The following is a 27453-nucleotide window of genomic DNA, read 5'->3' as shown; positions in this document are numbered from 1 at the left end:
TTTTCGGCCTCAACCTCGCCGACCAATCACTCCCCGTAAATGTTATGCCTGCGGCTCGCCTGACCATCTTCGCAATAAATGTCCATTGATCAAATCTAGTGAGACAAGGAATGGAGCAGGGTCATCTCAAGGCTGTTTTAAATGCGGCGCGGTGTCCCATATCGCCAAGAATTGCCCAAATTCGTAAAGCACCCCCTCCTGCTCAACTTCTGGTGCAACTTCCACCAATGCCAATAATAACAAGTGACTAATGGCTTCGGCTGAGTCGACTAACTCTTCCTTCCGAGGCTCAGCCCCAAGTAGAACTGCCGAATTCCCAAGGAAAACTCAGTTTTGGAATTCATCTTTTGAAGGCCCCAAAGAATGTCTTAGGATTGCGGCGGATACCCCCGCACCTGTTCCATTTCTTAAGATTGAATTGAATAACGAACCAGTAACGCCCTATTAGACTCTGGTAGTATGTGTTCCATTATTTCGGATGAATGGTATTCGAAATTGAAATCTGTTTGTAAACTTCCTGACTATTACTCGTCTTCGGTTCAATATGTTTCGGCTAATTCTTCTTCATTATAAATTTTAGGTTCCTTAAATGCCAAAATTCGTATTTCTAAATTTACTTGGAAGGTTAAACTGTTTGTGGCAAAGCACTTGTCTTGCCCCATTATATTGGGAGCAGACTTCATGTCCCATACTGGTCTAGTGCTCGATCTTCAGAGCAAGTCGTGCACGTTCAAATTTGCTTCAAGTTGTAAAATTCCCTTATTAAAATGTAATTCTGTGTCGTGTTCATCTGTTTCGCCTACCCAGGATGAGATGATGTTAGACCTTAGACATCTCCCTGAGGAGCAGGCAGAGAGGATTCGTAAGTTGTGTCAGTCGTTCCCAGAGGTTTTCTCTGAGACTCTTTGTGTTACTGACCTTATCGAATACAAGATTGAGGTTACGGATTCGATTCCAGTCCGTTTTCCACCTTATAGGCTATCTCCACCCGAAATGAAAGCTTTGAAGGAAATCATAGATCAGATGTTGAAGGATGGTATTATTCGGCCCTCTAAGTCGGCGTATTCTTCGCCTATTTTTCTAGTCCCGAAACCCCAAGGTGGCTTCAGGCCTGTGATTGATTGTAGGGCTCTCAATGGGAAGGTGGTGTTGCAATCTGTGCCCCTTCCCGACCTTCATTCTAGTTTTTCCTGGTTTCGTAAAGCTACGTTCTTCACCATCTTGGACCTCAATCAGGCGTATAATCAGATCCCTCTAGCTGAAGAATGCAAACACCTGACAGCTTTTGCCACGGATTGGAACTTGTATGAGTACAACCGTGTGCCTTTCGGGCTCCCCATGGGGGCAGGCGTGCTCACGAGACTGCTAGATAGGGTCTTCTCCGACATCAAGTTTGAGTACTTGTACCACTATCTCGATGATGTCGTCGTATTTTCGGAGACCTTCGAGGAACACCTAGATCATCTGAAAGAAGTTCTCAATCGCCTTCGTAAAGCTGGGTTAACTGTGAAGTTGTCCAAGGTCGCCTTTGCTAAGCCTTCCATGTCATTTCTAGGGCACATTGTATCGCCCGATGTTGTCACTGTGGATCATTCTAGAACACAGGCCATCCGTGATTTCAAACCTCCTAAGGACATCAAAGGTATTGCCAGATTCATTGGCATGGTGAATTTCTTCAGGAAATTTATTCCTAACTTCGCTAACAGAGCGGCGCCCTTGAACCTTCTTCGTAGGAAAGGCGTCAAATTTGAGTGGGGGCCTTCTCAACAAGCCGCTTTTGAAGACCTCAAATTAGCTCTCTGTAATGCCCCCGTTCTTGCTATGCCTGATTTCTCTAAGAAATTCATCGTCCAAACCGACGCGTCGTCGTCGGCTCTGGCCGCAGTCCTTCTTCAAGAGACTGAACTAGCGAGGCGACCCATTGCCTATGCATCTAGGACTCTATCGGCTCAAGAAGCCAAGTATTCCATCTATGAACTTGAAGGTTTGGCAGTCTTATTTGCTTTAGAAAAGTTCCGTCACTATCTGGAACACGTCAAATTCGACTTGGAGACCGATAACCAAGCCTTAAGCTGGGTCTTAGCTAGGGCGCGTCGTAATGGTCCTATAGCCCGCTGGGCCATTAGAATTTCTGCCCTCCAATTTGACGTTAGGCATATCAGAGGTACTGAAAATGTTGTGGTAGACGGACTAAGCCGTATGTTTTCCAAGGATGTAGAGACCCATGAACTGGTTGATAATTCTTCACCCCCCGAGTCCATACTACCTGAGGTTAATGCCATTCTAATTGATGCTCCCATGTTGTTTAGGGATCTGGAAAAATATCAACGTGAAGATCCGACGCTGGCTCCTATTATGGAAACCCTTTCTTCTGAGGAACATGTCGTCCCTTATGCACTGAGGAATGGTGTTTTATGTTGCCCGTCGAGGCATGATAATAGAATGAAAGTGGTGGTTCCAGCCATTCTTGTGCCCATGATCTTCATGTACAATCATGAGACCCCATTCGGGGGGCATTTAGGCATCTTCAAAACTCGTGAAAAGATCCGTGAAATGTTCATCTGGTAAGGTATGGACGGTGAAATTCGGGAACTAGTTAAGGCTTGTAAATCTTGCTTGCTTAGTAAACCCACCATGTCCACTAAAGTAGGCTTATTGTCTTCTCATCAAGCGTCGCGCCCAATGGAACGCCTCTATATTGACTACGTTGGACCCTTCCCCCAGTCAAAGGGGAATGCCAATAAATTCATCCTTGTGTGTGTGCATGGTTTCACTAGATTTTCATGGTTATTTCCGACTAAGCTGGCTACCGCTCAGTCCACCATTTCTTGTTTAAATTCCATATTTGCTTCTTTTGGTCCTTGTCAATATATTGTGTCCGACAATGCTAAAGCTTTCACTTCCAATCTTTTCCATAAATTCTGTTTTGATCTAGCCATCTCACATGTAACAATTTCTGCATACTATCCTCAACCATCGTTGGCTGAACGGGTCAATCGTAACCTGAGGTCGGCTCTTATTGCCTATCATCACGACGATCATTCTAGGTGGGACACGTCCCTGCATTGGTTAGCTTTCGCCTTGAATTCGGCGGTTCATGAATCTCATAAGTTTACTCCAGCTTCTTTGATGTTTAAGTTTGTACCCAACACGCCGCTCTCTAACCTTTGGCCTCGTAGTGACATTCTGCCGGAGACAATAGATCCAGATAATATTAGAGACCTTTGGAAGAAGGCTAAGGCCAATCTTAAAGTTTCTCATGAAAAGGTTAGGGAAAGATATGATCGTGGACGGAGACCCACCCGTTTGAAGGTAGGCGACCAGGTTATGGTCAAGAATTTTGTTCCCGCGGGCAAGCTTGCCCCCAGATTTCATGGGCCGTGCATCATTTTAGATTTCCTTACCCCGGTGACGTTGTTACTAAGCAATCCAGCCACCGAGAGGATATTTAGGGTTCACCTGTCGCAGGTGAAACCTGTGTAATTTCCGTGCTAAGTTGGTCTTTATAATTTTGTAAGAATCCTGAGGGTTATATTTTTAATTACATTTTAAGGCCTTCTGCCCCTTATATTTTTACATGTGGTTGAATCTGCCTGGTATAAATATTGTGAAACCTTCTTTGAGGTTACTCTGCTGTCCTCTTCGGTTGGCCATTACCACGCTCCCGTCTCCTGCTAAACCACACCAGTGGCTAATTAAAATGAAATAAATCTTCCACGGCGCTGGCCCCTCAACCTCACCACAAAGACTGTACCCTAAAACCAGTATGGTCCAACAAAATTCTGCCGCCGAGATCTTAATGTTTCAGTGCCCCCGCAGCCGTGCGTCGCCGTACCGCCACTGAGGTGGGGTACGGGCCCACTCCACTCCAGTGAGGTCAACCTGTGTACGGCGAGCTGGAGTCCTCCTTCCGGGCAAGGCTGATGTGCGGCGCACCACCTTCATACTGCCCGCGGACGGTAAACAATCGTCGCGTGTGCGGCGTGCTTCACCACCACTACCCCTCTCATAGTAGCGAGAGGGGTGTATCTCAGAGTACTTGAGGGGTCCGAGCGACCTCCTCTGGACACTAGCAGCGGCGGCTGGTCTGGCCGTCAAACTTAATCAACAGCTGAGGTTCTTCTTCAGCTACATGGAGACTTTATTTCTACGATTAATAATTTTTTCTTCAAATCAACCTTTGGTAGACTTAGAAAAGTTTTTTGTTCAAGAATTAAAGTGTTTTTTGAATTCAACTACTACAAGCATAGAGACCTTTCATCAAAAGCTACTACTAAAATTGTAAAACTGCATTTTATCAAACCCCTTAAGAGATCTCTGACTACTGAAAAATTGGTATTTTCTCAACTAAAATTTTCTCCATCCTATCTGCAAAAAACGTGGACTTTGTTTTAAAACAAAATTTTGTTTTCTTCGGTGTCACCCCTGGGAAGGACTTTTGGGGAGGGAGGTCTGTACCGGTTGGTACACCCCGACCCCGCAAATTTAAATACTGCGCCGGTTGAAAACTCCTATTCAGGAGAAAGCCTGAACTTTAACAAACTGTATTAACTCAACGGTTTCTCGGAAGATGTCACTATTGTAAATTTGGTAATTTTGATGTGTTCTGAACTGTGTCTATTTCGATTTGTGTTTGTTTGCTCCGGATCAAGAAGTGTGGACATTCTCTTCTAGATGTCTCTACAGAGAAAAGAGTACTATGGCGCACTCTGGTGCGAAGTGAAGTGACTGTTCTTGAGGAAACTTTATATTCATAAGTTTGTTCTTTGTTAAATTTCTTTCTTTTATTGTTTGGGTTGGCAATATTAATCCTTCTGTCCGCCAGTTTTGAACTCAGCCAATCCCGAAATTCTTTAATTAATTTTCAGCCAATCATGTATGTCTTTTTCGATATGGATATGCTGCTATTAGCTACCCAATAAAATCGTGTGGATGTGTCTAATTATTTCTGAAAGGCCTCGAATTCTCCACGAGGGTATAAAAACTGCTGATTTTCTTGTCTCGGCGCCACTTCAGTAACATCTCTCTTAGTGCGTGAATATGTAGCAGGGGGCGAGAAGCGCCTCTTTCTTCAAGCAGAAGTTGTTCAATAAGGTAATGGCCTATTAACATCTTTATTTCTCGCTAGCTCAGCAGTTTAACTCTCGGGGAGGGTTCGAAGCCTTTAACATGTAACCTATTCCTTTAAAATGTAAATTTCCTGTCTGTGTATGTAAAAACTTCATATCTCTTTTACTATAAAGCGGGGATAGAGAGTGCTTCACACTCTCGAACTCCCCTTCATTTTGAATTTGAGGTGCCTATGTTTTCGTAACCGTTTTTCTCTTCCTTCTTAATGTCTTAAATATATTGTGCCGACTAGTCACCTCCATAGATTGGGATTAGCCCCTGTATTATCAGCCTAGCGCCACATAGGGTTTTAAACAAAACGTTGTGTAGGAGTGCAAGTTATCGCCTCCATTCTATTTTGCATTATGGGCCAATAACATAACCTGATGTTTGTTTTCCTCATGTAAATGCCCTGTAGGTTGGGTATCTAATACCCCTGTTTCTTTGTGTGCCTTGAGGGCAGCCTGAATCGAAAGTTGTTGTGGCCTTTGAGAGGCGTGTCAAATTGAGAGCGGGTACTTTCTTTTCCTTACATTGTAATTAGGAGCAAGTGCTCCTTGTACTTAGGGGTTTTCTGCCCTTCGGCATTGTGATTGTGAGCTGTGAGCTCAGAAAGTAAATTTGGGGCTCGAAGCCCAAATTTTGTAACGAGCTGTAATTTGCTAGTTGTTGATCTGCTACTTCTGCTTCTGTTATTTGTTGATTTTGAAAAGAAAATATAACCTTTGTTAAAGTTTTAAATTAACTTTAATTTTGTAGTTGAGACCTATTCCAGCCCGCACCTTCTTACACCTCTACCTACCACGGATATTTCCGTAACACTTACCTTTTGTATTCTGTTAGAAAGAAAGCTTTTAATTAAATTTTGAGGAATTCCACGAATGCCTACCTTTTCCAGTTTTCTAAGGAGTATATTGTGCTGTACGGTATCAAATGCCTTTAGTTAAATTCAAAAATATAGAAATAGTCCCTTTGGAGCTTTCAATGGTTTTATACAAATGATCAGTTAAGCAGAATATTGCGTCTTGAGCGCTAATTTTTGGTCTAAAACCAAACTGACTTGGCGACAATATGTTACACTTGTTCAGGTAATTAAGTAATCTGGTTTTAACGCATCTCTCTAGTAAATTTGACAGGTGGGTTGTGAGAGAAAAGGGGCGAACATTGTTTAACTCTCTCTTATCGCCTGTTTTGTGGATTGGGACTATAATAGCAATCTTGAATGTGTCTGGAAATCGTCCTTTCAAGTCATAGATTAAATAATTATTCATGATTCCTGGAATATTCTCCTTGGAACCAGTTTCTGCCTCTAAGTACCTATGAATACCCTTCCATTTTTCACTAAAATTGGTATGACTGCCAGTTATGCTTGCCATCATGTTATCCATAGCTGACTTCTTTGATAGATTCAATTCCCTAGTAAGTTCCTTCAATTTCTCTTTACTTCCACAGCCATTTCTCACACTATTTCTTTCCAGTCTGCACCTCCTTCTTAGTCTCTTCATTTCTCTGTTATAAGAAAGTGGGTCCTTTACATTCCTTACAAGCTTTAAAGGTACAATCCTATTTTCGTATTCCTCAACAATTGCTTTAAACCCATCCCAGAGATTGTATACATTTTTATTGATCGTTTTCCGTTACTTTTTAAAAACTCCCTCAAGCCTGTTTAATCAGCCATATGGTACTGCCTAATAATCCTAATTTTAATCTCTTCCTTTCCTTCACATTTATTTTTAACTACAACAAAAACAGCTTCGTAATCGCTAATACCGTGTATTACTTCGGTTTCTCTATAGAGCTCATCTGGTTTTACCAGCACCACGTCCAGAATATTCTTGCTTCTAGTTGGTTCCATCACTTTCTGAATCAGCTCTCCTTCGCATATTAATGTTATTTGCCATTTGTTGTTCATGCTTCCTGTCGTTTGCATTACCTTCCCAATTGACATTTGGTATATTGAGATCTCCTGCTACAATCATGTTCCTTTCCTTATCGTTTCTATCAAATAATTATGAATCACCATCAGTGCTACCCTTGCCCAGTCTGTACACTCCAAAGACATCAAGTTGAATATTATCTTTAGAAATGAGCCTTACACCTAGAATTTCATGTTTGTCATCTTTAACATTTTCGTAGCTTACAAAATCTTCTTTCACCAGAATGAATACTCCCCCTCCTACCATTCCTACCCTATCTCTATGATACACACTCCAGTTCCGTGAGAAAATTTCTGCATCCATCATATCTTTCTTAGCCATGATTCAACTCCTATTACAATATCTGGTAAGTATATATCTATTAAATTACTTAATATTATTCCTATATTTACAGTACTCGTACTTAACAACACTAACATTTTTATGTCATCCCTACTTGACTTCCAGATCCCTGTACCCTTATCACCGCTCCCTAGGCCATCCCCTTTCCCTTGAATGTACTTCCCTATAACCCTTCTAAACAAATTTCCTAACTTATTCGTACCATTGCGGTTTAAGCGAAGGCCGTCTGAGCACGGATCCCTATCTTCCACCGACCCATTAGGATCTAGAAATCTCACTCTCAGTTTCCCATATACCCACTCTGTAGTCTCATTTAAATCCCCAATCACCTTCCAGTCAGTATCCCTCCTACACAATATTCCACTGATACCAATCTCCGCTTCCTTAAACTTCACCCGTGCCGCATTTACCAGATACCATACATCCCCACCTATGCTGGTACTTATAGCAGCTTGCCTTACGTTGTTGGTACCAACATGAAACACTACCATCTTCTCCTTTCCGTCTTCCTTCTCTTCCACTTTCCGTGACATCTGCCTCAATCTAATTCCTGTATAACAACTCTACCCTGGTTCCCTTTCCTCCACATAGTTTCCCCACATGTCTAACAATGGAATCCCCCATGACCAGAGCCTCAACCCTACCCACCCCATTTGATCCTCTCCCCTTCAGGTCAGGCCTATCTTCCCTGACGGCGGGAGAAGCTACTTCCTCCTCCCTTTTCTCCCTCCCATGCCCCTATTCCACCTGTCTTTTCCTATCCTCTACTCTATATTTCCTTTTCCTACTTTTTCCCTTCCTCCTACTTCCACACTTCTCAACAACAGTTCCCTGTTCCTCATCTTCCCTCTGTTGTTCTACCTGCAGTGACTCGTACCGATTTCTCACAGACACATGTTCTGAATTCTGATCCTGAACAGAGCCCTTAGCCTGCAACCTCCTTCCTCTTATGTATTAGACCATCTGTCTTCTACAATCCCCTATTTCCTTCCCATCACTCTTTTATACCAGCTGTATCCTGTACATTGTTTGAGAGAGGCCTACCTTCCTTCCTCTCTTCTGAGGGAATCCTTATTATCTCCGTCAAACTCCCCAACTCCTCCCTCATACTCTTTAATGCCTGGGTACATTCACAGTTCCTACACTTGCACTCCTTAGCCATTCTTTATGGAAAATTGAAAGAAAAGGAAAAATAAAAAAAACTTATCCTGTGCAAAAAATCAAAGGAAATAAATATTGTCTAGAATAAATAGTACGCAAAGATCACACGACAGTAAGGTAATAAATATACTACTACACTGCAATACTACTTAGTCGTACCATGTTTTGATCCTACAACACCCTAACAGTATAGCAACTGCTGTTAAATACTGAATATCGAAAGGAATACACAAGAATTACACAATTCTAAACTGTAGTTAAGCCTATCCTAATTAAAACAGCAGAATTTTTGTAAAAGAGTTTCTAAAGATATTTCTACTATACTACACAAATATTTTACAATAATAGAATAAGCACGCTAGCCCGCCTGGTGGCCGTGATCGTTACGGCGCTGAAGTCTAAATGGTCTGACACCGAGGTTAGCCGGTTCGAGTCCCGTAGGTCGAAAAAATTGCACCATCAGAATGTTGGCCGGCAGGGTAGGGGAGATGGTGGTATAGAATTTCTAATCACTAGATTGCGTGCCAAAAGCCTGGATTAAATTCCAAACCTCTCCGCAGTGCTCATATGGAGTGAGGGCATACGACGCGGTTTGATGCTGATTCGTGCGTCGGACGGTTACGTTAAGCCTTGAGCAGACCCCCTTGGTGCTCTTCGGCAGGAGCAGGCTATGTGCCGGCACTGGGTTCCACCCTCTCCTACTATCATATATATCACGTCATTCATTTCATCTCATTAACTCCTCTGATGAGTTTGACGTCAGGAAGGGCATCCGGTCATAAAAACTCGCTACGGCAGATTCATTTCACCTCATACCCGATCCCGTAGGGAAACGGGACAAGGGTTGGACAAACAGAATAAGCACGCTCATTTCTGATAATATACTACAATACACTATAATAATTTTAAACTACGTTCAGAAGTAGCCTAATTACAACAGGTTATTACTGTCCATGGCCTAGCAGTGAAGATTGTGCAACCTGGGAATCAGTGACTTTATCGGGAAAGATGATTGCAGTCGGTTGAAAGTGTTGCAACAAATGGTTTACAAACCTGGGGTATGACCGGGAAGTGTATGCTTAAGATGGCAATTCATCAGTGTGAATGAACGTGCAAGATCACTATTGGCGGATTGGCAGCCCAGTAACCAATGTGAAAGCTCCAGTTTTGAATGAGATTTTGTTGACCTAGAAATGCTTGAAGATGTGCCAGTTGGAGCGTTGCTTCCAGTAGACTTTGGCAGACGCTACACCACACGGAGTGAGCTTATATATACATGTGTGCGCATGCGACGGAGGTCTCATAGAATTTGTTCGTGGATGTTTATATTGGTCTCATCATGTGATTATTATTTTTGGTGTTTGTTTGTTTTGTTTTAATTTTGTTTCGGGAGTAAAGTCGTATAGTGGAGGAAGCATATTGTGCGCTTGTGCAATGAGATGTTTACTGTTGCTATTCATGACGATTACCAGAACAAAGTCTGTTCTGTACGAGTTCTTTACGGGTACATTATTGTACCATTACGGAGTCATGATGAGTGCATAACTCGGTAATTACAGGTTCCGGTGAGCAGTCTGTGGAAGACGCTATGTAGTGTTCTTTTGTAAGAAAGACTATATTATTCCTCTCCGAGGAAATGCACACTGTAGGTAGTGTTTTGTTGGTAATCTGACATAATGTGTTGTTGAGCACAGAACAGACTATTGCTAGAAGTGTTCAGCGCTCGGTTGTTTTTTATTGATCGGACGTGGCATTTGTCTTGCACCTAGTTCACAGAAGTTTGTTTAACAGGGAGAAGTTGTTTGATTAACAGTGCATAGTGAGGTGAGTGGGTTTGTTTTATGTACAGTTATAACCCGAGATAAATAGATTCCACGGTGATGATGCTATTCTGTTTATGTGTATAAGGTTAATGATGGACAGTCGTCTTATCCGTAGGATACCATGTATAAGAAGCGTGGCCTTCAGAACTATGTGTGGTGCATAGCTTGTAGATGTTGCTTGTGGGTGTTTACATTGGACTCATCATGTGATGATTATTTTTGGTGTTTGTTTGTTTGTTTTGTTTAAATTTTGTTTCGGGGTAAATTCGTATAATGAAACTTTGGTAAATATTTTATTGGTGGAGTAAGGAAGAACCTGGCATGCTACCCAAATTTTTTCAGGGTTAAATAGTAAGAAGTAAGGTAATGAAGCAAGTTTGGAGCCTCGTCAACCCGATGACCGTCACCTTAGGAGTTCTTTCATGCTCTACAGAGTCAATTATTCCTGTAAATCTTTTGCAGGTGGCGCCGAATTTTGTTATTTATAATTTATTCTAGTTACCATTTATGCATTTCGTATTTTCAATTTCAGCAAAATGTTACATGCCAAAGGTCAAGTGTAATCAGGTCACTCAGCTGCTGTGCATCGCCCCTTCATGAGACTGGTTGTTCTCTCTTCCCCAGAATATTTTGGCAATGTAATATGCAATCATTGACAAAGAACATGTTGATTATGTGGAGAAAAATTGTACATAGAAGCCAATGTGGGTTCTTTCTTCCACATTCCGTGCTGTCACGTTATTACTAACCATTCATTCCGTAGACGACAGCAGCTCCGTAGCACCACAATGATACAAGGAACAGCAGAAGTTCCTCGCTTTTCCAGGTTAGGATGTATATTGGGAAAGTATTGAAAAGGAAAAGCTAAATTGTTCTTGGAAAGGTGAGGAAAGCGCATTCATCTCTCTGCGTGTAGACCATCAGGTGAATGGTTAGTGAGGCAGGGTTAAGGGAAAGGATCTGTACTGTACCCACTGTGCTTATAAGAGAGGAAGAGTATTCCAAGTACTGATTAACACACAACAGATTGACAGCAAGTAACAGATGATTATTTCCTCTCATCCTATACAATGCACCCGTCCCCTACCCATATGGGTCACCGGCGATATATCTACAGGATTGTAAACTGGGTTTTAATCTATTGGGCATATAACTTAACGGCTTAAAGGGTAGGAGAATACGGGTGTCATCTAACTAAAAACGAATGAGAACATTATTTAAAATTTATAAATGAAAAAGGTTTCTTAGATTCCTGATGGTGACGAAAAATGATGCAAATTTATATTTGGCGAATACATAATCGAATTTCACAAAATTTAAACCCTAATAAATTCGAACAATGCAATATTATTAAAATCATTAATTTCCTCTTTCTTGACTAATAATATGTGAAACCATCCCAAATCCTGGGAGAATTAATATAATATCATTAATTCATTTAATAAATGAGTTGATATTATTTCTTTCAATTACAATGGGTATAAATCTATGGCTGGCCCCACAGATTTCTGAATATTGACCATAAAATAGGGCGGGTCGGTATATCAAAAACTTGTCTGGTTTAGTCGGCCTGGAGAAGCATCAACTTTTACACCTAAAGTTGGCCAGGTGAGTTCGAGATTACGATTGTGAAGAGTTTTATCTCTCCCTTTCACAGACGACTTGTGGTCGGGATAACCCCATCCCTCTTTTTATTCTGGGATTCCCTCGCTCAGCTTGGTGGAGATACACCCTACACCGTACTTGCTTCCAGACAATGTAATGTGTGTTCTCTTGATCCCTAGCCCTTGATTCATGTTCCTGTCGGGTAACTTAAAAGCAAGCAAAATATTTTCTACAGTGTGTCTCTTGATCCCGTGAGTGCATTAAATGTATCAAGTGTTAAAGGTTGTTCAAAAGTTTGTGCACAGTTTGTTCAGATTCAATTTCAGTTTGATTTTACTTTCAATATTTTTGATCCTTATACTACACGAGTAGAAAATATAATATTATTATTAATGGAGGAATGACTGCAAATCTTTCATGTACTGCAGTAGAATTCTGGTGTACATAGCGGAACAGAGGTATATTATTATTATTATTATTATTATTATTATTATTATTATTATTATTATTATTATTATTATTATTATTATTATTATTATTATTATTATTATTTGTATCAATTTAGGAAGACTCGGCTTGTGCCGGTAACATAATGGGCTGACTCGGCCAAAGCAAGGAGTCACCCTCTTGATTATGAAACTACAGGTACATATATGTACAAATATTTACAATATTTGTTGGGTAAGATTCCCCCAGGGATTGCTCTAGTAATTCTTGAATATCCTGGAGCTGTTAGCACTGTTAGCTTTCCTATTTAGCATTGTAACCGTCAGGCATTGTTGCCAACCTGCCGATGTAAACATCTGCCATTATCATCAATAATTCTGCTAATACAGACACTATTCTGCTGCTTTCTATTAGTTTTATTATTATTATTATTATTATTATTATTATTATTATTATTATTATTATTATTATTATTATTATTCATCTAAAAGTATCGTGGTGCTGGTCAGTGAAAACAGGGAGAACAGATTGTAATTATTCTAATCCTTATGGCATTTACATGCAAATACACATGATAGTTAGCTGATATCATATTTCACAAGAATTGTTTTACCATTTTAGATCAACTAATTGATTAAGATTCGGTTGTACAATACCCTGATCCAGCCCGTTGCACTATATGTCTGTGAGACGTGGGGTATCCGAAAGCAGGACTTTGCAAACGATCTTCGGTCCAGTATTGTATGCAAACATGGCTGAATGGAGGATCAGACTCAATCATGATCTGGAAAAACTGTATCAAGATGCCAACATGAGGCTAGGATGGAAGACCACAGATGGTTACAGAATCTCCTACTGGAAGGAGACCTGTGGATAGACGAAGGAAGAGGTGGATTGATGGCCTCCATGAGGACCTACAACGGTCAGCGGTAGATACAGTATAGGTCTTACGGCAACGACGGGATGGGAAAGGGCTAGGAGTTTGAAGGACGCGACCGTGGCTTTAATTAAGGCACAGTCACAGCATTTGCCTGGTATGAAAATTGGACACCGCGGAAAACCATCTTCAGAGTGTTCGAACCCACTAGACCCCGAATGCAAGCTCACAGCTACGCGACCCTAACCGCGCGGCCAACTTGCTGGGTAATTTCTTTTCCACGCCATACCAGACCACCCACAATATTACCAACATCTTGCTTCAGTGAGAAAAGGACGGCAAATTTTCAATTCAAGTGAGGCAAAAGTAACTGTACCAGGCTGAGTGGCTCAGACGGTTGAGGCGTTGGCCTTCTGACCCCAATGTGGCTGGTTCGATCCTGGCTCAGTCCGGTAGTATTTAAAGGTGCTCAAATACGTCAGCCACGTGTCGGTAGATTTACTGGCACGTAAAAGAACTCCGGCATCTCGGCTTCTCCGAAAACCTTAAAAAGTCGTTAGTGGGACATAAAGCCAATAACGTTATTATTAAGAGTAACAGTAGTTACAGTGTATAATAGCCTCTTATTTCCTGGGTTGTAATTGCCAGGTATATTACAATTTTAGTAGGAATGTAGTTCATAACTTAACGATAATAGAGTTTCTTGTTATTTCTGTACTGTAAGCTATAAAAATGTGATACTGAAAATGTTGGTGCAACACCCAGCTTCGGATACCATCAGCCGCCACTGGTTAATAGTAAGAATTGTTTACCTAATGAGGATGATTTAAAAAAAATTCAAACCTTTAAATTATTATTCAACTTGCTTTGATCGTTTTTGTTGCAGGATGCCTCGTGGAGGGACGCCTTCCTCCGCACGAGTTATCATTGGAAATAACAATATTTTTAATGTGGACAGTCATTCAGAGGCTCTGAAGATTGGGAACAACAACATCTTGGGTCCTAAAAGTAAGTGATTCACTTGGATTAATGAATACTTTTTGTACAGGCAGTGCTCTCGCCACTTGAGACATTATTGTAGGATATGTCTCATAACATACTCTTTAATTTAATTTAATTCCATCAAAATCATTAGCTTGCATTTACTCCCTAATATGCAAAAATACTTTAAAATATGAGTGTGAAGCACTTCCCCTCCCCTCTCCACCGAACAGAGTTATTGCCTACAGAATTTGACGCAAGTGTAATAAACTGATATACAGTAACTTGAAAACAATATTATTTAACCCATGGGCAAATAATACAAGTATCGAGCTCAAATTATTATTATTATTATTATTATTATTATTATTATTATTATTATTCTTACTTGTAAGGTATGGATTTGAAGTGTTTACATCCATTCATTATTATTATTATTATTATTATTATTATTATTATTTACGGACGATCGTATTATTTGTGAGGTTATGTCATGAAACATGTGCTGTATATATATGAGTTTAGCTAATGTAAGAACACGTAATTAATAGTATATAATTTAATATTACCTATATATATGATGTATAATCCAGTACAATATTGTGCAACACACTGTAACATCCAGAATAACGTATCTTTGACACTTGATATTTGTAGAAAGTCCTTTACATTATACCTGGGCTATTAAGCACTCTAGAATTTACGAGAAAAAGTGTTATGTGATATCCTTCTAGAAGCCTGGCCAGGCAACATATATAAAGAGACAGTCTCGATGATGAAGTTGAGTTATTGTTTCAATCAATCAATCAATCAATACAATCAATCAATCAATCAATCAATCAATCAATCAATACTGATCTGCATTTAGGGCAGTCGCCCAGGTGGCAGATTCCCTATCTGTTGCTTTCCTAGCCTTTTCCTAAATGATTTCAAAGAAACTGGAAATTTATTGAACATCTCCCTTGGTAAGTTATTCCAATCCCTAACTCCCCTTCCTATAAATGAATATAACAGGAGTTTTATTGGTGTGACTTGTGTAGAAGTCGTGCTAGCGACTGCTTGAAGTATGTGAATTGGTTTTGTTGAGTTGGTAGTTGACATACCTCTGGTGCAGTCTTCTTCTTATACTTCGTGATAGGCAGTTGTTCAATATGGTGGTTTATTGACGTGTGACAAATGTATAACAGTTTGTAAATAAATTAGTGTACGCAACTGACAGCATTTTGTGCGTGTCTTTGTGGATACATTAAATTCTCTCACCCCGCTACATAGGAACCTCGTCCGGACCAAGGGAACTGGCTTCAGTCCAAATGTAGTCACGGGAGGTAACGAACAATTAGCTGCTTGTTAATTGTTAATATAAACTGTTATAACATTTCATATTAGAATTATTTACATTTCCTAACAATATTAATCAATTCATAAAAATAAAAGTGCAGTTTGATAGAACGAAACATATAATTGTATTTTTAATTAAATTGTTCCTTTTTCAGTTATAATCTGTTGTTGTATGCTTTCTTTCTCAGGTATTTTTTAAATTTTATTTAATCACAAATTTGTTTTGACAGATTGAAGAACCTGGCAGTTTTACTGCAGGTCATTGATAAATGCCATAACAAATGGCCCAATAACACTACTTCCGTCATTATAGAAACTAGGTCAGGGTGTTTCCTTCCCACTTTTACTCTTTGCATGCAGTCTATCAAAAAATTCTTGGATCCTCAGAATCCCTCATTTATCAATGTTTTCCCCACCAATTTTCAGATCAGAATATCATTTAGTATAGCTCTTCAACGTAAACAGCTCCTAACATTTGTTTTCTGTTACAGGCTTTGTTGGACGTGAAGTGGAGCTGACCCACAATTGTATTGTAGGCCCAAGCTGCGTGATGACGTGCCCAGAGTTGATTTCCCCAAACTCGGTCGTGTGTGGTCATCAGTGTACGTAGAGGCAGTAGACAGATCGTCCCCCTGTAAGTACAATGTTCAGTCTACTTCATGTGGAAATACTCAGCGCATATAGTGGTTTTCTCGTAAATGCTGAGATGGTATTAATCGTCTGATGAGTGATTACTAGGGCCCGGATTTAAAAAAATGCATATGCGCATATACAATTGCATATTTTGACATATTTTGAGGGTTAGTGCATATTCTAGACGTAACATCATATTCCGGTACATAATGTCTGAATTTAAGGACAATTACAAGAACTACTAAAATAAATCTGTTTTGTACATCCCTAGCTAGTTGCCTATTTTATATGCATCCCTCACTAGTTTGTATTTTCGACTCTCTGTGCAACGGCACTTTAGTTTCACAACTGAAAATGGCAACAGATAGCTTAGGTGTGGGTAGGCAGTCTGGACTTCCCTGAATTCCTTTCTCTACCACAGCAGATAATAATCTCAGGGGGCTGGGCATTTAGTCAGGACAGAAGTATCTTCAGTTCAGTAGGTACGTTCCATTTTAATGCCCTGCATCTCATTTTTAAAAGTGTTAGTTTCTAAAAATGCCTAAGGAAAAGAGCAGCAGAAGAGATTTACTAAATCAGTGGGTGTCGGGTAATAGGGACTATTTAACAGATGGTGTCATCGTGTATTGTCAAGTTTGCTCAAAGGAAGTGAAATGTGAAAAAAAATTCAGCTTGAATAGCATTCAAAAACAAGTGCACATATTAAAGCAGAGGATGAGAAGAACAGCACACCGCAACAACTACTTCTTACGCAGGTAAAGCCCAAGTCCTGTATTCTTAATACATTTTTAAATGATCTTTGTAGGGCTTTCGCATGCAGCAACATTCCATGGAATAAATTAAACAATCCAGTTCTGCGATCATTTCTCGAGAAATATTGTGTAAATAAAAAAATACCAGATGAATCAACTCTTAAGAAAATTACCTACCTCCTCTATATGAATCTACTCTGGAATTGATCCGTTCTGATATCGGAAGGAACTGTGTCTGGATATCGGTGGATGAGACAACGGATTCATGTGGCCGTTACATAGCAAATTTCCTGGTTGGTAAATTACATCCAGACGAACCCGGTAAGCCGCATCTTCTTGCTTGTAAAGTAGGCTACTAAAGAAAACCAACCATAGCACAATAGCAAATTTTGTAAATGATTCTCTGCGACTATTGTGGCCATCTGAAAATGAGAATAATTGTTGTAAAGTGCTTGTACTGCTCACAGATGCAGCTTCGTATTGAACCCGAGTGACTTAGTTCCAAGGTCAGTCATGATTTGATTTATGAAATAATATGTGGCACATTTATTGAAGTACAGAAAGTTTATTCCATACGAGCTGTGTTGAAATATAAGTTGGTTACACGACAGACTGGAGCCGTGGAGCTTAGTCTGTCACAACAGAATTTAGCTGCTTCACAGCAGGGGAGCCCATTAGTTTGGCGACCAGGAAAATACAAGTCCACAAATAAGTCTTGGTCAGAAAGAGAAGGGGGTAGTTTGACACAATGGAAGCTTGCAACACGAGCAGTGCGCTGGGATATTTTGGGCGGACGGAAACTTCCACGACGTCACAAATTCCAGGAAAGGTTGAATGGAAAAGTACAGTGGTTTCAATGACATTCGCTAGCCTAGGTTCTTGCAGGTGGAAACTTAAATCACGTGACCACTTGTAGGCCAGTCACAAAAAGTTGTTGGGAGACTCAGGGATACCATCTTGAGAGATGGTGGATGAGACACTAATGTAACTTCGAAAGTAATCAGTAATAAATGATTGTGAGTACACGGATCAATGTAATGAACTTATTAGATGTCACGCATGGAAAAATAATCGATAATGATTGGCAAATTAAATAAATTGAAGGCTGGATTTCGTGGAAACCAGACAGCTTGAATGTCATTGGCTGGACGAAAACCACGTTGTAATGGACGCTTCCAAGGGCGCGAAATGTGAGGAGCTAAATCAACCCGTATCTCCGAAATCTATGAACGTCGGGAGTTCATATTTAATCCAGCGAATATGCCAGAGGAGTGGATTAATTTGGTATAAATTATAATGTTCAATTCGGAATGCAAGTGCCGATATTAAAAATCCACCCCCTCCATCATGGATATGACGTCAGTTAATGCGCTAGGGAAGGCTTCATCAATATATATGAGCGCATGGGACACTCACGACCAGTCTTACTAGTCTTATTTGTCTTGAAACTAAACTTCGGAGCGGAACTACCGTCCGCGCTCGACTTGAAATTGTACTTCGAAGCTGAACGACCGTCCGCAGCTGATTTCAAACCCGTCGTGCTTACAGTAATTCAACAGGTATTGGTGCGAGCATCCGCCGGTACTTATAAAATGTGACCGCGCTTGAAAACCGTGAACTGAAAGTAGTTAACTTAGGACAGTGTGTGCCAGTTACAAATATCGTAGTAAAGTTAATTAATTGCATTGTAAGAGTGAGTAATATAAAATTCAACTGCACAGCACTAAGTGCAAGAATAGAATACTGTGTGACGAACAGTACCTTGGGGAAATAATAGCCTGTGCTTAGGAAAACCGAACCGCTATCATGAACACTTCAAGAGTGCAACGTGAATCGGGCGTATCGCGTCGGACAACGTAAATCGTGTCCATGTCCTTTGTGCGGTAAATGGACGAAGCTTAAAACAGTGTAATATAATAACTCTTGGGTCTAGGATGTTAATTTGTTTTGTATAAGTCAACTTTTCAGTGTTAACATCGTCAATGGTGAAGTAGTGTGCTATTTAAAGTATTAGTATAAAAATGGTGATGTGCCAGGAAATCAGATATGGAATAACGCCAGCAAGAATGGGCGAGTAGAACGGCAGAATGGGGCAGTGATGGTACCTCATCTGCCAAGCTGCAATGGATAACCCATAACTAAGATGAGTGCCTACATGTAAATAATATTTGGGAAATGTTAGCGTGATTGGGAAAATGGGAATAATTTGATTAGACTTGGTTACCTTCTGAAACAAGATGGGTCGCTTAACGATCCCATCCTAAATTTGTAGCACGGACAGGATTAAGTAATAATAAAGTAAATAATCGGGTTTTCTTGTGTATTCATCTTGTTGTAGATGTAAATTTTGTAGATATAGGGTAGTACGTTAAGTCATGCATGCATTCATATTTCTTTGTAGTCAAGAATATTTTTACATTTGAATTGGTTATAATAGTCTAATAGACCCGATGTGTGCTTTTCTCTCAGTCGTTTGACGAGTTATATAATGGCGTTGAAGGAAAGTTCAGCCTTGTCATGCCAGCTGTGTTTTGTTGTTGATCAGTGTGTTCATATTTTCAAAGTGAAGTTGTTAAATTTGTGAGAAGCGATACTAATAATAATAATAATTCAAGAGATATTGTAATTTTACGTGAGCAGTGCGTAATAATAAAATTTAAGTGATAAGGTGTTGAGTTTATCGGGAATCATTTAATGACGGGATGTCGTTTTTAATTCGGAATTAAAGTGTGTGGTAATTTAATTTGATCAATTAATAATACTGAAAAATATCGTGTTTCGGTTTCTTTCCAAAGTCTTCAAATCTAGCTGGCATTTTATATGTTCTGCAGAGTCTGAGTGCTTATGTAAAGAACGTGTTATGTTCAAAAGGGCGGAAAATCCTTCTTAATTCCAAACGTTATTTTTATTGCTAAAAAGCAAGCAGGGCCAACAAAACAGCTTGTGTAGAGGTGGAGAGGAGCACAACCATGGGAATTCCTTCAACCACGATCGTTTGAAACTAAGACTGTACGATTTAGCTAAATTTTTCACTTCTTTTGTAGCACAAATTTGCAGTGATTCAGTAGGGCGACCAAAACGTAGAACTTAATTCTGATCATTTCTCCAACGTGAAAATGGTGTTTCTAATAAAATACACACTAAGTCATAAATAGGATACATGTTTGAATAAAACAGCACAACACTACGAATGAACCACTATGCGTAAGTACTCGTACTTCACACAGGATGACGCAGGGAAGACGAAACATTCTGATCTCTCGGCAACTTCACTTGCTCATTCCGCTGTGAGGAAAGTGCGCGGGTGACGTCATGGTTGTCATGGCAACCGCCAAGGCCAAGCGGTACTTGGGCGGTAGAGCCAGCTGCTGAATCTCTCGTCTTCACTCAAACTCACGCGCCGTACTGTGGGCGGCCGACAGCCGGCGCTTTCGTGAGTTCCCCTGGTTCTCATCAAGTGATGCGAGCTCTTAGTGCTTCCAACGCTGTACAAAAAAAAAAATTTTTCCGTAAAACGAACAAATGTCATAAGAAAAATATTATTTTTTAAATTCATTCTGGTAAAAAAAATGGTGAAGTGGCACTTCACCTACTTCACCTGAAAAGCCGCCCCTGCTCTACATACTGTAGCCGATTGTCTTAGGAAATAATTCCACATCAGTGCCAGCACCACCCTTGCCAGGTCTATACACCCCAAAACATGAAGTTGCCTATTATCTTCAGAAAAAAAGTATTACACCTAGAATTTCATAATATCAAATGTTTAACTTTTTCTACATTACAAATATATTCTTCTTTTAACAGTATGATTATTATCAATTATTACTGTTCTGACATGAAGAGGGCCTCTCCCTTGAGTTAGGCAGCATTTTAAACAACTACCTGTAGTGGAGATACACTGAACTCTGCCTTAATATAGATAGCAGTTTCCTGTTAGGGGTTGCCACCTCGGAACCTACTTTAGAACTTTCATTTAGTGAGAAATGTAGTAGTTAAGGTTTGCTGGTCATATCCAAGCCCAGTGGCATCACCGGCTCACGCAAGGCAGCTGGTGTGCTGGAACAACGAGGCTAAACGACGTGACTCTAGAAGATTCTAGTGTTATCGGGAAGATAACAGTGTTGCTTTCGAAGGTAATGTTGTGTCATACCTGCAAGAGTTTTAATGTTGGGGTTATATTAACTTAGTTTAGTTTTGCATCACATAGGTTTCTGTAAGTTTTTCAAGCAGTGAATGTAACCGTCCTAAGGGGTGAAATGTCTTAACACTTCCCAAGCAGATGTTTTTTTTTAGCTCTGAGCAGAATATATTTTTCCGAATTATAAAATATGTAGAATATACTTTTATGCACTAAATTTAATTTTACGAAAGCTGTATTACGCTTACCTCTTGGTACTGGAAGGTTGAACAACATTTGTTGGTTGTAATGTTGACTTTTCTTATTTTATATCCTTACATTTAGTGCATTAACGGCACAAGTCACTGCAATTTACATATATACACTATACAATTATTCTACAAAACACACAACACTTTCACGGCTTTTTAGAAATGTCCTGAAGTGTGGTACACCTCAAAGCATCTATCGGGATGCAGGAAAAGCTTCTAGCTGCAGGTTTTGCAGTAATAAATTATAAATTGTTTCATTGCTTATTCCCTCCTCCCCCCCCCTTTTTTTTACACTCGTCGCAAGTTATGGAACCTTTCTCCCTCCTAGCCATAAAGTGACGTAGTTCATTCAGGCGTTCTTCTGGGGGATCAAGAGAGGGCCTTCCCCTTTTGAAACACCTCTCGTTTTGCTTGGAGGTCACCCGTTCGAGGACCAGTGACTCAATAAGTCGTTGCCTGAACTTTCTATGTGTAAATGGTTTGGAGTTACAGTTTCTCTGGACCATGACATACAGGAGATGACAATGCTTATCTCAAGGAGCCAGAAGAACATTTTTCTATACCACTTTATTGTCCTACGCATGAAGTGGTAAGTGATCACTACGATCCACACCACCCATGTGTCTCGTGTAGTCTACCGTCATAGTGGTTTTCTCTATCGGGGGCTTCTTTGGGTATTTGGAGCGGACTGATGCAACATCTTTCTTTGACCCTTTGTCAACATGAAAAGTGACATTTTATCTTTCCATGCCAGAGCAAGTTATGTCCGCTTGTTTCATTTTATTTAGATTTTTCTTTTCGAGCTGATGTGGCATGTCCTTACGGGATGGCATGATTGTGCATGTTGTTAGTATATTCATGACCGGGTGAGTTGGGCGCGCGTCTCTGAGCTTGCATCCGGGAGATAGTGGGTTCGAATCCCACTGTCGGCAGCCCTGAAGATGGTTTTCCGTGGTTTCCCATTTTCATACCAGGCAAATGCTGGAACTGTACCTTAATTAAGATCACGGCCGCTTCTTTCCAACTCCTGGGCCTTTCCTATCCCATCGTCGCCATAAGACCTATCTGTGTCAGTGCAACGTAAAGCTACTAGCAACAAAATAGTATATTCATGGATAGGAGTTGATCAGCTAATTGTGTACCTCTCAGTGTATACGTGATAGTCAAAAGGAGGGTTTTGGGGACCTTTGGTGAGAGAAGCAGCGAGAGCAGTAACAACTATTCCCCCTGTGGGTGGGGGCGGTAGAATACCACCCACGGTATTCCCTGCCTGTCGTACGAGGCGACTAAAAGGGGCCTCAGGGGCTCTAAACTTTGGATCATGGATTGGCGACCACGGGGCCCTCAATTGAGTCCTGAATTGCTCCCACTTACTTGTGCCAGGCTCTTCACTTTCATCTATCCTATCCGAACTCCGTTGGTCAACTCTTGTTCTTTTCCGACCCCGACGGTATTACGTATGCAGGCCTAGGGAGTCTTTCAGTTTCACGCCCTTCGTGGCCCTTGTCTTCCTTTTGGCCGATAGCTTCATTTTTCGAAGTGTCGAACCCCTTCCATTTTTTTCTTTCTGATTAGTGACATATAGAGGATGGTTGCCTAGTTGTACTTCCTCTTAAAACAATAATCACCACCACCACCAGCAGCAGTAACAATTTGAGTGGTTTTTAGAAGCTCTGAACTAGTTCCCCTATACCAGTGTAAGGTTTGAAATAGTACACATACCCGTTACTACTGGTCAGTCAGAACAAACACTTTGTCTGCTTCATTGGGTCGTACTCTCGTCAACAGAAATCTTTTCACCAGGGGTGTAATGAGGCATACACTTTTCTCTGCTTTAATTAATGACAGGCTCTACATACGAATATTCCTTGCTTGTTGCTTTACGTCGCACCGACACAGATAGGTCTTATGGCGACCATGGGATAGGAAAGACCTAGGAGTTGGAAGGAAGCGGCCGTGGCCTTAATTAAGGTACAGCCCCAGCATTTGCCTGGTGTTAAAATGGGAAACCAAGGAAAACTATCTTCAGGGCTGCCGACAGTGGGATTCGAACCCACTATCTCCCGGATGCAAGCTCACAGCCGCGTGTCCCTGACCGCATTGCCAACTCGCCCGGTACTGAATTTTTCTGAGACGATCTTGATTTTGGGGAGGGTGTGCGAAATGTCCGCCTGTTGCTGTTTCTTGATGGATGCAGTATTTTTATATCCGTCACTTGGCACAGGCCAGAGTATAATGTAGCTTCTACCGAAGTCCCAGTCTCATCCATGGCTGTGACAGTATGGAAGTTGCTGGGGTATGAGTGGTGCTGAGTAATGATATTTGGAGCACATCCAGTGTCTGAGTGTTATGAAAGGTGTTGCTCATAGGATTAGTCGTGCAGCAGTAGCACCTTCTGGTCCAGTGAAGAAAGCAATGGCAAACTACCTCACTCTTCGTCTTGCCTAGTACGCCTCATTTGCGCTCTGCCATTGGTTTTTGCAGTTTCCCTATAACTACATAGCCTTGGGTGGTGCTATTTGAGGATCCAACCAGCCTCGGGGCTGATGAACTAACAGTGCGAAATGTAGATTCCAAAACAGGAGTAAGAATTCATCGTGGGTAAATACATTCGTAAAGAATGGTACCTTACTAGCTCATGCCTTACACAAATACTCAGTAATATCAGTGAGGGGGTGAAGCGCCATGTTTATCACAACTCCTAAGAGTGCTGAGTTTAAGGGATGTTTACGTTCATTTAGCCTTCTGTTTGAGGGGGGTGTTATTTTGTGTTTTTATGTCACCGTAGAGACAGGTTTCTTCACGAATTATATTTAACAAGGTCATCGTCGAATAATTGTTCAAAATACTCTACAGGCTCTGTATTCCTATCAAAACCAGACGGAAGAACTGGACAAGGGTTTATACCTAACAAAGGAACCCTATGACTAGGCCCCAGATCCCCATCGGACACATCTCTTCACTCTGAGTCACTGCCGCCTTCAGACGCCACACTGTCACTTGTGCTGTTCTTACTCTCACACTAGTCAGTTTCTCGTATTTCACTATCACTGTCAGAAAAACTAATATATGGAATACGATCATCACTCACATCCAAAGCAGATACTATTTCCTCACCAGTCCGTAGTGAAAAGCAACAAACGACTACCAGAAAAACTAACACACGACGAATTATCATGTGCGCGCATCTGAATCAACAGCTGGCTGCAGATATTTGTGAAGTCACAGAGGTCTCAAGCGGTGATATGTTAACTATCGAACCTGTGTCTGCTTGGTGCTGCCATCTTCTGAGCCTAGCATTAACTATTACAGTGAAAATCGGCGTCGGTTTTGAATAAGAGCTATACCTGGATATATCCATGTTCCGCTTGGGAAAGGTTAAAAGAAAGTACATGTGTGGACCCTCGTTTCCCTTTCCTCAACTTTTATTTCTTGTGACTAGGATTTTTGAACTTTAATTGTATCCTTCCCTTTTTGGCCATTATTTTTCCTTCCTCCTAGTTACAATGTAGTTTCTTTGTTTCTCTGGGCCTTGTGCCCAATTAGCTTTTATTGTTATGCAGTTCTGTGGGATCGCTCAGTTGTTTTCAGCATGCCCTTTCTCATTTTCCAAATATCCCTTTTTGGACTTTTTTTTAAATTAAACGTATTCTTGGCAAATATTGGTAGCATGAGTTTTAGCTCCTGATCAGTCCTTATGTGCATTTTCATGGTTTCCCTTGGGGAGCTCAGTTCTCTCGTATTATTTATGAAGCTTGAGAGCTGTCACCTTGTTATAAATAAAGTTACTTAAATGATTACCAGACTGTTGTTAAGTGTGATTGATCACCATTGTTAACTAACTTCTTGTGGTTTCTTGTTAAAGAGATAAGAGTGAGATAGGAAATAAATTAGTGTTTACCATTTATGTGGTCAATCAATCAATCAGTCAGTACTGATCTGCATTTAGGGCAGTCGCCCAGGTGGCAAATTCTCTATCTGTTGTTTCCCTAGCTTTTTCCTAAATGATTTCAAAGAAATTGGAAATTTATTGAACATCTCCCTTGGTGAGTTATTCCAATCCCTAACTCCCCTTCCTATAAATGAATATTTGCCCCACTTGGTCCTCTTGAATTCCAACTTTATCTTCATATTGTGATCTTTCCTACTTTTATAAACGCCAATCAAACTTATTCGTCTACTAATGTCATTCCACGCCACCTCTCCTCTGACAGCTCGGAACATACCACTTAGTCCAGCAGCTCTTCTTCTTTCTCTCAGTTCTTCCCAGCCCAAACCTTGCAACATTTTTGTAACGCTACTCTTTTGTCGGAAATCACTCAGAACAAATCGAGCTGCTTTTCTTTGGATTTTTTCCAGTTCTTGAATCAGGTAATCCTGGTAAGGATCCCATACACTGGAACCATACTCTAGTTGGGGTCTTACCAGAGACTTATATGCCCTCTCCTTTACATCCTTACTACAACCCCTAAACACTCTCATAACCATGTGCAGAGATCTGTACCCTTTATTTACAATCCCATTTATGTGACTACCCCAATGAAAATCTTTCCTTATATTAACACCTAGATACTTACAATGATCCCCAAAAGGAACTTTCACCCCATCAACGCAGTAATTAAAACTGAGAGGACATTTCCTATTTGTGAAACTCACAACCTGACTTTTAACCCCGTTTATCAACATACCATTGCCTGCTGTCCATCTCACAATATCTTCGAGGACATGTTGCAGTTGCTCACAATCTTGTAACTTATTTATTACTCTATAGAGAATAACATCATCCGCAAAAAGCCTTACCTCTGATTCCACTCCTTTACTCATATCATTTATATATATAAGAAAACATAAAGGTCCGATAATACTGCCTTGAGGCATTCCCCTCTTAATTATTACAGGGTCAGATAAAGCTTCACCTACTCTAATTCTCTGAGATCTATTTTCTAGAAATATAGCAACCCAGAAATATAGTACCCCAGTGCGTCGGTTGAACTCCACTCAGTATCTCAGGGATTACAAACCTTCCAGTATGGTCCTAATGCTGTAAATTGTATAATTTCTTATTGTATTGTGTGCTAAATAAACAAACATCCCCACACACTGTGGACCGCTGTTACAACTACCATTACTATCTTGATCTAATAGACAATTGTTATGTGCTCTGACGGTGTTCAAAATGCACAAATAGGATAAACAGAACATGTAATACTTGACAATGGTTTATGGTAACTATGACCACGATGGTGCTGTCTGTGTGTCCTCTGTGTAAACGTATTGTATATTAAGAAACATGTATAAGTTTTGTTCTATGAAAGTGAACTTAGAGATGTGTGTTCTTATTTCAGCCGCAGGCTCTTCAACTGTACTTCCTGACCAGAGTGTTACCAAATTACCACCATTTGAAGAAATCACTACGTAAAAGCCAGTCTGTAGAAGGTCCCTCACTATTACTGACTGACGACCACCAAATGACAAAATCAGAGTAAGAAAATGGGATACAAACACCTTGTCGCCTTAATCAAATCTGTGAATCTATCAATAGACTAGCTGATTTCAATTTGTCTCGGACAGTCTGGTGTAACACTGTTCTAACTGGTGGAGCTGGATAGACTCTCCTTGAAGTGACTTATCAAACACATTGTGAAGGACTGCCTTCTACACTCGTACCCCAATGCGTCGGTTGAACTCCACTCAGTATCTCAGGGATTACAAACCTTTCAGTATGGTCCTAATGCTGTAAATTGTATAATTTCTTATTGTATTGTGTGCTAAATAAACAAAACTCAACTCCATGTCCAGTGATGCGTCAGTTCACTTTCCACAGATCCTAGGTCTTGCGATCTTTCCCTTCTCTTTCTCCACTAGTCAACTCCACTGTCTTACTTATTTTCATTCCTCAATTACAACATACTCACTCAACATGTCCTCTTGTCCTTGTGCTAATCAGACACCACAAACTAGAAAAGGGCCAGACTGACATCACAGACCTCAACAATCTCGAGACCGATTATCATGTGGTACGATCTGTGCGATGTCCCAGTAACTACGAGCGTAAGCTT

General features: G+C 40.6%; 1 protein-coding gene across 3 annotated transcripts in view; it reads left to right on the top strand.

The window, feature by feature from the left end:
* The window catches only part of LOC136859749 (dynactin subunit 6), a 178767-nt gene extending 151581 nt beyond the window's left edge, over positions 1-27186 (top strand). For 2 of the 3 annotated variants that reach the window (XM_068225330.1, XM_067138714.2), the window contains exons 3-5: positions 14188-14309; positions 16112-16254; positions 26740-27186. In XM_068225330.1, coding sequence (XP_068081431.1) covers positions 14188-14309; positions 16112-16230 — 241 coding nt within the window. In that variant the 3' untranslated portion in view covers positions 16231-16254; positions 26740-27186. Of the gene's footprint in view, positions 1-9824; positions 10374-14187; positions 14310-16111; positions 16255-26739 lie in introns of those variants that run through there. The other variant, XR_011017580.1, reaches the window with a different exon arrangement.
* Positions 27187-27453: the final 267 nt, after the last annotated feature.

The sequence above is a fragment of the Anabrus simplex genome, chromosome 1 (assembly GCF_040414725.1).
Source record: "Anabrus simplex isolate iqAnaSimp1 chromosome 1, ASM4041472v1, whole genome shotgun sequence".
NCBI classification, from domain to species: domain Eukaryota; kingdom Metazoa; phylum Arthropoda; class Insecta; order Orthoptera; family Tettigoniidae; genus Anabrus; species Anabrus simplex.
This window is presented reverse-complemented; position numbering and strand designations above follow the sequence as displayed.